The 14828-nt window shown below is 40.7% G+C and overlaps 1 protein-coding gene across 6 annotated transcripts in view; it reads right to left on the bottom strand.

The window, feature by feature from the left end:
* The window catches only part of TTF2 (transcription termination factor 2), a 41675-nt gene that overhangs the window by 23853 nt on the left and 2994 nt on the right, over positions 1-14828 (bottom strand). For 4 of the 6 annotated variants that reach the window (XM_063624660.1, XM_063624661.1, XM_063624658.1 and 1 more), the window contains exons 4-7: positions 4112-4178; positions 1991-2977; positions 1556-1670; positions 1027-1209 (exon numbers count right to left, since the gene is read on the bottom strand). In XM_063624660.1, coding sequence (XP_063480730.1) covers positions 1027-1209; positions 1556-1670; positions 1991-2977; positions 4112-4178 — 1352 coding nt within the window. The remainder of the gene's footprint in view (positions 1-1026; positions 1210-1555; positions 1671-1990; positions 2978-4111; positions 4179-14828) is intronic. The other 2 variants (XM_063624662.1, XM_063624663.1) reach the window with 1 other exon arrangement.

Raw genomic sequence — 14828 nt, 5'->3', positions numbered from 1 at the left:
AATGGCCCTGTATCTATTTCTTACCCTCCTTGTTAACTACTCTCCTCAACTTTCCACTTCTCTAGCAGTTCTCAATTGGGAGACAACTGGCTTTTGCTTTTCTAGTCACTGCCAGCCAACCCAAGCTCCTATCTCCTGATCAGTCTCCTGTCAACTGATCCTATTACACATTTCAGGCTCTACTTGGAATCTTCATTCTGCAGTTACCTCTGAATTCAAAGTTGCCTAGAAAGTTCAGGAAGGAAACACTTAGCTAATAGGGTGTTATTGCTCTCTGTGGATCTATTAGTCATCAGTCTTGACTCATGTCTCTCCTTGGTCTTACACACACACACACACACACACATACACACACACACACACGAAAGAATAAGAGCATATCTGCAGGTCTGCCTACCTCATAATGATGCGAGCTAGAGTTTTCATCCACAAATGCTGACTGGATGATTCCTATGTGCCAGCCACTGAGCTGACTAATCAGCATACAGTGGTGAACAAGGTAGACACAGTCTGTGCCCTCACAGAAAGCTAAGTAACACTAATGCAAAGCTCCACTGAGCTGCACAATCTTTATTATATGGGCAACTTATGACTTAAGAATGGCTTCTCCCCTCATGTGGGCATAAAGACATCTACAGTAGTCCCTCCTTATCCACAGGACATATGTTGCAAGGTCTCCAGTGGATGCTTGAAACTGTGGATGGTACTGAACCCTATACATACTATGTTTTTTTTTTTTCCCATACATACATACCTATTTTAAACTTTAATAAATTAGGGACAGAAAGAGTTTAACAATAACAATAAAATAGAAGAATTATAATAATATACTGTAATAAAAGTTATGTGAATGTGGTTTCTGTCTCTTTCTCTCTCAAAATATCTTACTGTACTGTACTCACCTCTTTTTGGACCACAGGTGACCAAGGGTAACTGAAAGTGTGGATAAGAGGGGACCACTGTACCAGGTGGCACGTAACTCACAGGGGTGGCTATTCACAACAGGGTCAGGCCCTTGGGTCTTACCTCGATAGCACTGACTGGATCCTCCAGCAGTCACCTGGCAGGCAGACTTTAGTTCTAGAGAACCCACAGGTTGGGTACCATGACCAGGAAGGGGTTGGGGAGGCACCAAGTGGGGAGGGCCAGTGGTAGTTTTGGTGAAGTGACTCTGCTGTGGTACTTGACTGTCACTCTTCTCATTAGTTCCTGCTCAGAAAACAAGGGAAGAGCAGATTAAAGTTCAGCAAACTAAGTAAAGGGATCGTATGTGTGGAGGTGAGGTCAAGAGAGAGGGACCATCACCATTCCAATGAAGGATTCCTAGAGAATATAGCATTTTAACAGTTGCTTAAACAATGGGGAAGAAAGTAGAGTCCACAGGAAATAGGAGAAAGTTTTTTGTGAACCATAGGTGTAATGTGAAAGAAGCCTCAGAAGCAGATAATAAAATGGAAAAGTGAATGAATCAACACATTCTTTATTAAAAGGGCTTCCCGAACGTCTCTTGTAAAGTCCATGCAAACCCGGAGTCCTGAGGCATAAGCCACTTTACCTTGCTCTGGGGAAAGGGCAAGACCACTGAGTGCTTCCTCCAGCTCCTGGATTTGTTTGATCAACTTCTGACCCTTGTCTGGAAGAGCCTGGATGTTCACTGATGCCAGTGTGCTCTGAAAAACAGATTCCATCAAATGGATCTCTCCTCTCACACTGTTAGATGAATAGTTTCGGATTAAAATAGGGTGAAATGCCCAAACTCTGAAATTATCGTCTTTTAAATATGTGTGTAAAAACCAGAACCTTTTTTAAATTTTAACCCAGCTGGCTTACCAATCTTGAAAATATAAATAAGGGAAAAGGCAGAAACTAAACACGCACCCATAAAACCTTCACATGAACATATTTAACCCTTCTGTAGCAATGAGATCTCGTATCTGCCCATAGCAAGCAATGCTCTGACCCCAAAAACAAAACACGAGTCAATAGTTACCTTCTTTTGTTTCAGTTGTGTTGTAAGGTAGACACGCTGGGCTGCAGGGTCTGAGGGTTCTACCTTCTTGGAAACACCTGAGGCAGGAGATACCTTTCTTTGCACACTTTGATCGGGGAATTGGTTTTCCTTTGTCTGTAAGTCCAGAGTCGAGTCAAAGAGTAGGGGGCTCCCAGGCTTAGAGGAAACAAAAACAACATCGTCTTCCTCCTCGTCGTCACTGCTTGTGGCAGATTCACGGCCCTCACCCAGGGAAAGCCCTGGTGCTGCTGGTGCAGCCTGAGCCGCTGGTCCTCCAGGAGCAGGCACACGGTGGGTCTCCGGCCGCTCTTGGAAATGCCCCCGTGGCAGGCTTTTCTGCGTGGCCTGTGTGCTAGGGCCATCCTTTGCCTTTGTTTCTTTAGCCTCCCAGCTCGTGTACTCCTTGTTGAGGGGTCCCCCTTTCTGGGGCTTGCTTACTGAGTTGTGACTGTGAACATTTTGAGGCAAAAGCTGAGTATCCTTTTCTCTCAGAGGTTCTGATCCTCTTTGGACATTTTGACTCTTACCACTTGATGTCTCCTGAGAAGATGCAGATGGTCTTGTAAGCCCATTACCTTGGCACTGTTGAGATTTAATTTCAGAAAAGTCTCTTTTGTGTGTGCCTCCAGTCTCTGCCTCACACTGAATCTCTGCTCTCTCCTCTTGCTTCTTCTCTTGAACTACAGGTTGTTTTTTCTTTGGTGCCAGGCCAGATGAGAGATCCTTCTCCATTGACTCAGGCTTCTCTTCCTTCTTTTGATCGAAAAGCTGATCTCCCTTTTCTCTTTGCTTCTTATCAGCCGTCTTTTCCTCACCTTCACCTTTGATGAGCTGTTTCCAGAGAGCTGGTTCTTGATTCTTGTCAAGTACTTTGAATGGATTTCTCAGCCGGTTGGAAGAATGATGAAATGTCTCAGATGCATGCTGAGACTTATTGGGTACAGAATGTTCTTTGGAATCAGGATCCTAAAGACAAAATAATTAATCTTCATATAAAATATTAATGTAAACTTTACATCTAGAGTACCTTTCCTTTTCATCTCAACTTTTATTTTATATACAGGGGGTACACATGCAGCTTTGTTATATGAGTCTATTGCACTCAGGCAGTGAGCACAATGCCCAATAGATAGTTTCTTAACCCATGCCCTCCTCCAGTAGTTCACAGTATCTATTGTTCCCATGTTTATGGGTGCTCAATGTTTAGCTCCTGCTTGTAAGTGAGAACATATGATATTTGGTTTTCTGTTCCTCCGTTAATTCACTTAGGATTATTCTGCAGAAGAAATGGAAACACAGTAAAAGCAGTCCAATATTTCCTGGGCATTCTTGGTACCATCTCCACGTCTAGAAAAGACGACGTGCCAAACCCACAAAGGACTCATTTCTTCACAGTACTTTCAACGCTTGGTTCCTTCTCTGTCCATGATCACACTTTTCCAGGCCTCAAGGAAAAGTAGTGACAAACCAAAGTGCTTTTACAATCACAATGGCCACAATGTATACTTTTCAGAAAAAACTATTCTCTTAAGATGAACTTTTCCCCAAACCTAAACATTGTCTTAAAACGCTTGCTTTGATTTTGGCTTTAGGAAGATCTTACTGTGGTAATCTAGAATCGTAAGTTCAAGCCACACCTCTGCCAAAACAAGTCTTATCACCTCCCTACTTCTAGTTCCTCACGTACTGAATATCTGTAGGGCTTCTCCTATTAGGAGGAGACGCTCCTCCTAGTTCTAACATTCTAGGAGCTTATACTTAGCTTATACCAGTATCAAGTAGAAATTCCTCTATAAAAAGATACAAGAGTTAGTCAAGGAAATCTATTTTTTTCCTTAAGTAAAAGAATACTGACTGCATTTAAGACCTCAAAAAATATTTACTAAGTGAAACAGGATGCAAATAATTAATCTTGATTACAACCAAATGATCCTTTGAATTAAAGTCCCAACAGGGCCTACCTTGCTTAAAGAAAACTATATTTCAGAGACAGTCTGATGAAGACCAACTCGTTTATGTGAGCTTCAAGGTATTCTCAGGTGATGCTGCATATTAAAAGTCTTAACACAGCAGGTTTGAAAACAGATGAATAATTCCTACCTGCCATGGAATACTTCCACACCAGCGTTTCCCCTCTGCCTTACTTCTAATGCATCGGAAGAACAATCTAATGAAGTATAAAACACAAATAATCAAAGCTATGAAAATCCATTAGAACAAGACATAAGCTTATTTTTAATCCAAGAAAACACCTTGCAACTATTTGAACCTGGCTTTGGGAGGTCATTTGAAACCAATTACCTTTATATACACATTTAAAAATGATTTACTACACAGAATATTTACAAGGGCTAGGAAGTCAAAGAATAAATATGGCATGGTAGCCAGAGAACGCACACAGGTTTTTCTTTTTAGTCTGTAACGAATGACTGAAATAGAAACATTGATCAGCAATGGCTACTAAAATCAGAGAAATGAGAGACAGCCAGACACTGTGTGTCCCTGAAGGGGGGCCACAACACTAGCTATAAAGCAACGTTGCCCAAAAAAAACCCCAAAACAACCAAGCCAAAACAAACAAAAAACTAACCTCTAGATCCAATTACCAATTTATAGGAAATAGAAACAACAGAAGAACACGTAAAACTAGACCGTGAAGAATATAATCTGCAAAATCTTGGCAGTGGGAAACGCTATAGGACAAACAACCTGATCCCTTCAACAAATAAGTTACAAGCGAGAAAAAAAGATGAAGGGAAAACTTCAGAGACTTAAAGACATATTAATCAATTCCAATTTGTGAACCTTATTTGGATCCTGATTTAAACAAATTAAAACTACTAAAAAAAAAAAGCTATGACATTTATGAGTCCACTGAAAATACTTACACCAACTGGTATGTTAAAAAAGTCCAGCTAGATGCAGTGGCACACACCTGTAGTCCCCTCTACTCAGGAGCCTGAGACAGGAGGATCATTTGAGGCCAGAGGTTGCAACGTGCTAAGATTGTGCCTGTGAATAGCCACTGCACTCAAACCTGGGCAACACAGCAAGACTCCCTTCTCTAAAACATAAAAATATTTTTTAAAAAATAGTTCATATCTTGGCCAGGTGCGGTGGCTCACGCCTGTAATCCCAGCACTTTGAGAGGCCGAGGTGGACAGATCACGAGATCGAGAGATCAAGACCATCCTGGCCAACATGGTGAAATCCCGTCTCTACTAAAAATACAAAAATTAGCCCAGCATGGTGGCACATGCCTGTAGTCCCAGCTACTCAGGAGGCTAAGGCAGGAGAATTGCTTGAACCCGGGAGGGGTAGGTTGCAGTGAGCTGAGATTGCGCCACTGCACTCCAGCCTGGGTGACAGAGTGAGACTCTGTCTCAAAAAAAAAAAAAAAAAAAAAAAAAAAAGTCCATATCTTTTAAAGCTACATATACTAAAATATTGGCAGATGAAATAATGTTATCTGGGATTTCTTTCAAAATAGGGCAGGAGTTATGGGGTGAAATGGATAGGATACATACAGAACAAGAGTAGCCATGAGCTGGCAATTGTTGGAGCTCATGCTACAGCACCCTATCTTACTTCTGTATATATTTACACTCTTCCACCAAAAAAAGAAGGCTGAATACAGACTTAACATCCCAGTGCAACAAAGTTCCTACACACACAAACACAGCCCATACTCCAGCTATCCAGAGATGTCTATGCTGTTCCACTGCCGAACTAAGCCAGGCACTCTGCAGTCTACTAGACTTTGCATGGGTACTACTCTCCATCCAAGGGATATCCTCATCATCCCGATCTGTCTACCATCTCCCCCATCTCCAGCTACGGAAGTCCTACTGGTCCCTCAAGGCCCAGCTTAAGTCGTACCTGCTTGGCAAGGTTTCCCCACATTCCCTTCCCTGTTTAATCCATGAACCTCCTCTGTGCCATTACTTTTAATGGCAAAAAACACAATTACATTTACACCAACCTAATAAAGCTGACTGTCCAGCTATAAAATATAGCTGACTGTCCAGGTATATTTTCAGCTACTAGAGGGCAAAAACCATATATGATCTCTTTATTCCCAACTATTACTTGCCTGTTGTACATAATTAAGTATTGCTGCATAAAATAGAACTGATTTATGTAATTACCTAAAATAACTCCTCAAAAACTTTTAATTGATTAAATAGGAGCTTTAAAAATATACATAGTTTGTTGAAATAGGTAAAGTATTCAATCAATAAGTATTAAAAACACCGTGAGAAGCCCCTTCATACCCTATCTGCCCAGTTCACTTCTCTCCCAACATGTAACTGCTCATTAGCTTTTTGTTTACCTTTCCAGAGATTTTTAAATGCATATTCAAGTCAATATACATTCTTTCTTCCTCCTCTACACAAATGGGTAGCATAACATGCATACTGCTAAATACCTTGCCTTTCTTTTTTTACCTAATACCTTGAAAATTTTTCTATAATAACATATATGTAAGGAAGATCCTTGTTTTTATTATTTTTTTTTTTCCAGTTGCGGTTTTCCACTGTATGGGATGTTGCATTATTTTTAACCAGAACCCTCTTGGTGGGTGGTTCAGCTGTTTTTTATCCTTTACTATTAAAAGCAGTGGCACAAGGAGTGAAACTGTGCATATGTCATTTCACGTACGTTTCAATACATCTGTGGTGCAGCTCCTTATTTCTCATGTTATGTATTTGTGCTGTTCTTCTTCACCAGGTTAGCCTCTGATTTTCTTTATTAGTTATCTATATGCTGCTTTCTAACTCATTAAATGCAATTTTTACCAACATTAATTCCTTCCTTCTGCTTTCCTTCAGTTTAATTTATTGTTCTTTTTCTAACTTCCTAAATTAGTCCCATGATGTACAACATGAATCACAACAGTCTGCATCCTAATTCAGGGGTCCTGAGCAGGTTCCGGTCCCTTGATGCCACTACTTCACCAGGACACATAAACAAAGATGAACAAGCCCAAATGGATAAATAGTCCATAAAAGTTAAGCTAAAAAGAAAACAGGTCCAGCCCCTACCTCTTGTACAAACACAATTTTCCCATCCAAGTTCACAATTTTTAAAACTTTACTGGTTTCTTTAATTTTTCTCATTGCAATAGGATATTATATTAAACATATGTAATACAATTTCTGAAATGCTTTGAATGCATAAAATTCAAAGTACCAGCTGCCATCAGTGGGTGCTACTACTTACAGAAATAAATCAAGAACAAACCCCTGCTGTTGTTTAAAGCATATCAAGCACTGGCCGGGCACGGTGGCTCACGCTTGTAATCCCAGCACTTCGGGAGGCCGAGGCGGGCGGATCACGAGGTCAGGAGATAGAGACAACGGTGAAACCCCGTCTCTACTAAAAATACAAAAAAATTAGCCGGGCGTGGTGGCGGGCGCCTGTAGTCCCAGCTACTCGGAGAGGCTGAGGCAGGAGAATGGGGTGAACCCAGGAGGCGGAACTTGCAGTGGGCCGAGATCGCGCCACTGCACTCCAGCCTGGGTGACACAGCGAGACTCTGTCTCAAAAAAAAAAAAAAGCGTATCAAGCACTTGAAATCTTTACTGAAAGAATATTTCATAAGTACAGTCCCATGCTGCATGATGATGTTTCAGTCAACAGTGGATAGCACGTACAACTGTGGTCCCGTGAGATAATACTGTATTTTTACTGTACATTTTCTTTGTTTAGATATACAAATACTTAGCACTGTGTTACAAATGCCTGCAGTATTCAGTATAGTAATACACTGTACAGGTCTGTAACCTAGGTATGTATTAGGCTATACCAAGTAGGTTTGTGTAAGTTCACACAGTGACGTTCGCACAAAAATGAAATCTCCTAATGACGCATTTCTCAGAATATGTCCCCATTGTTAAGTGACTCATGACTGTAGTGTCTATGTTAAAACTCATGCCATGTATACTTTCAGAAGAAGGGCAAGATTTGGAGAAAGAAGGAAGGAAATACACTGAACATCTGCTATGTGCTAGGCACAGTGCTAAAAATGCTTTCCCTTACATTTTTAATTAAAATCAATCTGGATGAGCTTTTCTGAAAAGCTCATCTGAAAAGTTTGTTTGTTATGTTTTATTGTAAATCAACAAAGAATGCAGTGGAAATATATTTTCACAGAGAAAGCAAATATCAATTCCACTATAAAGAAAAGCATTAATTTCTGCAGTATGTTTATTAATTGTTTTCCAGGACAGAGGTTATAGGCAATAACGATGCAGGAACCAGCTAGAGGAAGCCAGACCTCTTCAATCCTGACTTCTTCACCAAAACACAGATCTTCCCATCTTCCTAAAGGTAACTGTCCAACTCAACATCACATTGCCAAGTGCATTCACTTTAGCAAGGCTACAGTTCTCTCAGGCTCCAGAACTATCCTCCCTTGGTTCGAATCCCAGCCCTACCACCAAATTAGTTCTGAAACATCAGACGCCTTAATTGACTGCCCCCTGTGGCAGTTTCCTTTTCTGTAAAATGGCAAAATGATATAGTCCATACCTCATACGGTCATGATGAAGACAAAATACAATCAGATCAAAGCCTGATACATACCAAGGTCTTAATAGACAACAGCAATGCCAAGCTCACACTGGCTGATCACTCTGCTTATTCCTACATCCACACTTCTGCTGAAGCTGTTCTGCCTCAACACTTCCTTGTCCTTTCCTCCATCAAAATTGTCAAGGTCATTCAAGGACAACTTCAAGTCTCAACTCCTCCACTTTCTCTGTAACCTTCCTAGCCCTGAACTGTATGTCTTAGAGTCACAGAACCATCTCGCCTCTCAACATCGTCAATTTAGCACTCTAATGTGCAGAGGAGACTGCACCCCAATCTCAGTATGTCTAACTCTTATTCCAGTTGTGTCAAAGGCTCCTTAGGGATTATGAGTTCACATCTTTACATGGTCCAGCTCCGGAAAAACATAAAGCCAAATTTCTACCTCATTCTTTTACATGAACTTTCAAGATGGAAAAAAAAAATGTGAAAGTAAAAAACAAAATTGTAAATGTTCTAGGAGAAAAACAGATATGAATATTCTTGTAGTCCTAAAGTGAAGAAGGCTTTTCTAAGCCTGGGATAAAACTCTGAAGCTGAGAAATAAAGAATTTAGTAATTTTTAAAAGTTTACACTTCCATATGATGAAAATACTATAAGCAAAATTATAAGACAAAAAGCAAACTGGGAAAACATAACTGCCACACATATTACAAAGGGTTACTATCCTTTATACACAGGGATTGCTCCCATTGCACAGTGCAGTGCATGGTACTGTACACCGCCTCAAAAGTATGGCTTTATTCAGTGGTCCTTCACAGCTGGTGGGGCCTGAGGTTCTGGCTGGGTCTGGCGCATGCCTGGTTGCCTCTCTATCATCAGCCTGCTCACTATACTAGGGCTAGATAATCCGCAGGTCAATTTCACCCAATAGCCAACAACACGAGGAGTTTTCTAGACGTGAAGTTTCAAGGGTTTTTAAAGGTAAAATATTTTGAACATCTCGCCACAACCAATTAATTTTTTTTGGAGGTGAATATTTTTCTTTTTTTTTTATTATACTTTAAGTTCTAGGGTACATGTGCACAACGTGCAGGTTTGTTACATATGTATACACGTGCTGTGTTGGTGTGTTGCACCCATTAACTTGTCATTTACATTAGGTATACCTCCTAATGCTATCCCTCCTCCCTCCCCCAACCCCACGACAGGCCCCAGTGTGTGATGTTCCACGCCCTGTGTCCAAGTGTTCTCATGGTTCAATTCCCACCTATGAGTGACAACATGTGGTGTTTGGTTTTCTGTCCTTGCGATAGTTTGCTCAGAATGATACCACAACCAATTATTTAAAGAACTAAAACTTGTTATACCCACATCTAAGCAAAGAAATATTTCCATTTATTTTGACCCTGTATCCTTGAGAGTGAAAGTTCTGTGAGAAACAGAGAGAAAGGAAAATATGAACTCAAGAGCTCAGTGACAATGCCCAAAATTTGTATACCAGGGTATACCACATCGTTCATGTCAAGGCAAGATTTCTTCCCCCTGGTTCTACTGAGATTATCAGTTTCCTTTGCTGCCTGTACACAGACCGCCATGGCCGAACAGCCAGTCAAATGCTGGTCAGTGGTGCCATCTGGTGTTTCAGTTAGAGATCTGAACACAAATGCAGCTACACTGCAAGGATACACCTCCCTTCTATTACTCTGTTGCATCTGTCTCCTGACTACATTAAGCCAAACATAATAGTATCAATTAGAGGATGTAAAATACTTAAGTTATTAAAAAGAAAACCCAGACTATGTGAGGGAAAGGCTGTACTCCCATAGGTCACTCTCCAGGGGTTCTGGCTGAACACCCTTAATGTTCACTAAGGAAGCCATCATCCATATATAGACTTACCTATTTCTGTTTAAATTCCCAGTCCATGCTACCTATCAGAGTACCTGGTTTTCTGTTGTTATTGTTTTTTAATTTGTTGTGTGTTAAGAACTGCCTTTTACTTTTATTTGTCCTAAGATAACTTTTTTTTTTTTTTTTTGAGACTGAGTCTTGCTCTGTCATCCAGGTTGGAGTGTAATGATGTGATCTTGGCTCACTGCAACCTCTGCTTCCCCAACTCAAAGTGATTCTCCTGCCTCCTGAGTAGCTGGGATTACAGGCACACGCCACTATGCCCTGCTATTTTTTGTATTTTTAGTAGAGACAGTTTCACCATGTTGACAAGGCTGGTCTTGAACTCCTGACCTCAAGTGATCCGCCCGCCTTGGCCTCCCAAAATGCTGGGATTACAGGTGTGAACCACCACGCCTGGCCCTAAGACAACCTTTTTAAAGCTCCAGTAAGTACCTCCTAGTAATAGTGCTCTGAATTTAGGCTAAGAGAAATACATGTAACATACTTTTTTGCTCTATTTTAAAATAATAAACCCCTCTCAGTCTTATCCATCTAGTACAAAGAATGTAACAACAAGTTCTCAAAATTCTGACCTCAGTCAGGCCTTTCTCCAGAGCTGCACACTCATTTTTCTAGCTGGTTTCACATGAAAATAAGACACAATTTGGCCAGGTGAGGTGGCTCACGCCTGTAATCCCAGTACTCTGGGAGGCTGAGGCAGGTGGACCACTTGAGGCTAGGAGTTCGAGACCAGCCTGGCCAACATGGCAAAAGCCCGTCTCTACTAAAAATACAAAAATTAGCTGGGTGTCGTGACACACACCTGTAATCCCAGCTACTCGGGAGGCTGAGACACGAGAATCACCTGAACCTGGGAGGCAGAGGTCGCAGTGAGCTGAGATTGTGCCACTATACTCCAGCCTGGTTGACAGAGCAAGACTCTGTCTTTAAAAAAAAAAAAAAAAAAAAAAAAGACATGATTAGTCCAAAGCTGTATGTGTTTGCCACACATCCCAATACTTGACATTACCTTTCTTCCTTGTCCTGCTTAATGTAAACACATTACCCAGAAGCCCCACCTTAGCAACCATTTCTCTACTGAGCACTGACAATGTGCCAAACACCAGACTGAGGCCATCACACATGTTCTCTCTCCGAGTCCTCCAACCCAGGGAAGTTAGGGCCACTGTGAGTAATATTCCAGATGAAAAAATGGCGGAAGGAACACGCTTATATGCCCTACCAGGAAATACATCTCATCAGTGCTCTTTCAGCAAGTTTTCTTCATTCTAATTGCACCCAATTCCACTGCTGCTACCGCAATGCAGGCCCATCACCTCTCACTTAAGTTGGTGTGTCTGGAATCAGTTGGACCTGGGTTTAAATCCCAGCAATGCCACTTCATAACCATGGGTCCTCAGATTCCCTTTTTGACCTGTCTCAATGGTAGTTTCTTCATCTGTCTGGTAAACAGGGATATTGAAATCTATCACAAAAAATTATATGAAGGTAAAAGATAATGAACAGGCTGGGTGCAGTGGCTCATACCCATAATCCCAGTACTTTGGGAGGCTGAGGTAGGAGGATTGCTTGAGCCCAGGAGATTGAGACCAGGCTGGGTAATATAGTGAGAACTTGTCTCTACAAAAAAAAAAGGTATGTAGTGGGCTTTCAATAGTAGCTATTATTTCAGTGGTCTCTTTGCCCTATTTTCACTTTCTAATCTGTCCTCCATGGTTCTTCTTTTAATGTAAATTGGATCAAAAATCCTCCAGTGGCTTCCTAACAACTACCACAGTGTGTCTGTATGGTAAAAGTCCTCCAGTGGTATGTAAATGGTTTTAAGTATCAGTAGAATATAATAACTTCATGCAATAAAGGCTTACCAGCCCTACCGTACCAGCAGAAAACAATCCAAAAACAAAATTAAAAAAATTCCATTTACAACAGCACTAAAAAACATAAACACTGAGAAATAAATTTAACAAAAGATGCACAGGAACTCTGTAATGAAAAGTATTAAACAATGCTCAGAGACTTTTTTTTTTTTTTTTTTTGAGACAGACTCTCGCTCTGTCGCCCAGGCTGGAGTGTGGTGGCGCGATCCCGGCTCACTGTAAGCTCTGCCTCCGGGTTCACGCCATTCTCCTGCCTCAGCCTCACGAGTAGCTGGGACTACAGGCGCCTTCCACCATGCCCGGCTAATTTTTAGTATTTTTAGTAGAGATGGGGTTTCACCATGTTAGCCATGATGGCCTCGATCTCCTGACCTCGTGATCTGCCCACCTTGGCCTCCCAAAGTGCTGGGATTACCGCGCCCAGCTGACATTTTTAAAGTCATAAATAAATGCACTACATTCATGGATTGGAAGCCTCAATATTGACAACAATTCTCTCCAAATTGATCTATATAGATTCAATGCAATCCCAACAGGGTTTTCTGTGGAAATTTTTAAAAGCTGATTCTACATTTTATATGGAAATGCAAAGATCCTAGAGCAGCCAACACAATCTTGAAAAAGAATAAAGTCAGAAGACTCACACTATTTTATCTGATTAATTATATAAAGATAGGCAAATGGATCAATGGAACAGATCAGCAACCCCAGAAACAGACTTATATATATTGGATCAATTGATTTTTTACAAAGACGCCAAGCATTTCAATGGGAAAAGGAAAATCTTCAAAACATCATGCTAAAACAATTGGTAACATATGCAAAACTAAATGAACCTCTACCCTACCTTATATACTATACAAAAGTAATTTAAGATATAAATAATAGACCTATATGAAAAAGCTACTAAAACAAAAACAAAAAACAGGCCAGGTGCAGTAGCTCATGCCTGTAATCCTAGCACCTTGGGAGACCAAGATGGGTGGATTGCCTGAGCTCAGGAGTTCGAGACCAGCCTAGGCAACATGGTAAAACTCCATCTCTACTAAAATGCAAAAAATTATTGGTGCGCACCTGTAGTCCCAGCTACTTGGGACAACTTGGGGGTCTGAGGCATGAGAATTGCTTGAACCCAGGAGACGGTGGTTGCAGTGAGCCAAGATGGTACCACGGCACTCCAGCCTGGGAGACAGGGTGAAACTCTCTCTCTCAAAAACAAACAAACAAACAAACAAAAATAAAACTATAGAGCTTCTAGACAATTCTTGGAAATATGTGTGATATTGGGGTAGGTAAATATTTCTTGGAGATCAGATAAAAAGCACAAACCATACAAAAATGATAAGCCTCCCAAGTAGCTGAGACTTCAGGAGTGTGCCACCACGCCCGGCTAATTTTTTTGTTTGTTTTTTCGCTTTTTTTTATTTAGTAGAGATGGGGTTTCACCATGTTGGCCGGCCAGACTGGTGTCAAGCTCCTAATCTCAAGTGATCTGCCCACTTCGGCCTCCCAAAGTGCTGGGATTACAGGCTTGAGCCACCATGCCTGGCCTAACTTGTATAGAGAATTTATGAAGAACTCTTCCAACTCAGTTTTAAAAAAAAGACAAAAATTTTAAAACAGGCAAAGATCTCCAAAGTTATACTTTATGATTCCACTTATGTAACAATTGTGCAATGACAAAATTTTAGAAATGAAGAGCAAATTCCTGATTGCCAGGGTGAAGAGAGCAGAAGGGAGGGAAGGGGGTATGGTTATAGAAAGGTTAACACAGAGATCCTGTGATGGAACTCTTCAGTACCTTGACTGTAGTGGTAGATACCTGACTCGACAGGATAAAATTGTATAGAATATACACACACACATAAATTAGTTCAAGTAAAACTACCTTTACCAATAAAACTGGTGGGTTGTACCAATATTAATATCCTGTTTGTGATATATTTCTAAGCCTCGCAAATGTCACCATTGGGGGAAACTGGATAAAGTCTACAGGGGATAACTCTGTATTATTCCTTACAACTGTATGTGAATCTAAAACTACTTGATAAAAATTTCAATGCAAAAAAAAAAGGACAAAATATTTAAACAGATAATGTCGAGATTTTCTGATGACAGATAGGCACACGAAACAAAGTGGTGCATTTAGAAATGAAATTCAACTCCACAATAAAAATGAATGAATTACTGATACATATTATATACATTTCACACATTGTTAAGTAAAAGAAGTCAGACACAGAAGAGTACATGCAGTAGGATTTCATTTATATAACGTTCAAGAACAATCAAAACACATCTAAAGAGATAAAAATCAGAACAGTGATTGCTGACGGGGGTGGAGATGGGAGGGATGAAATTAACTTGAAGGGGACTGATGGCACTTATTGGGTTAATATTTTGACTCGGATCTTGGTTTTATGAGCAGGTACATGCATTCTCAAAACTCAACTGGTTGAAATCTTAAGACTTGTGTATCTTACCATAT

The sequence above is a fragment of the Symphalangus syndactylus genome, chromosome 12 (assembly GCF_028878055.3).
Source record: "Symphalangus syndactylus isolate Jambi chromosome 12, NHGRI_mSymSyn1-v2.1_pri, whole genome shotgun sequence".
Taxonomy (NCBI): domain Eukaryota; kingdom Metazoa; phylum Chordata; class Mammalia; order Primates; family Hylobatidae; genus Symphalangus; species Symphalangus syndactylus.
This window is presented reverse-complemented; position numbering and strand designations above follow the sequence as displayed.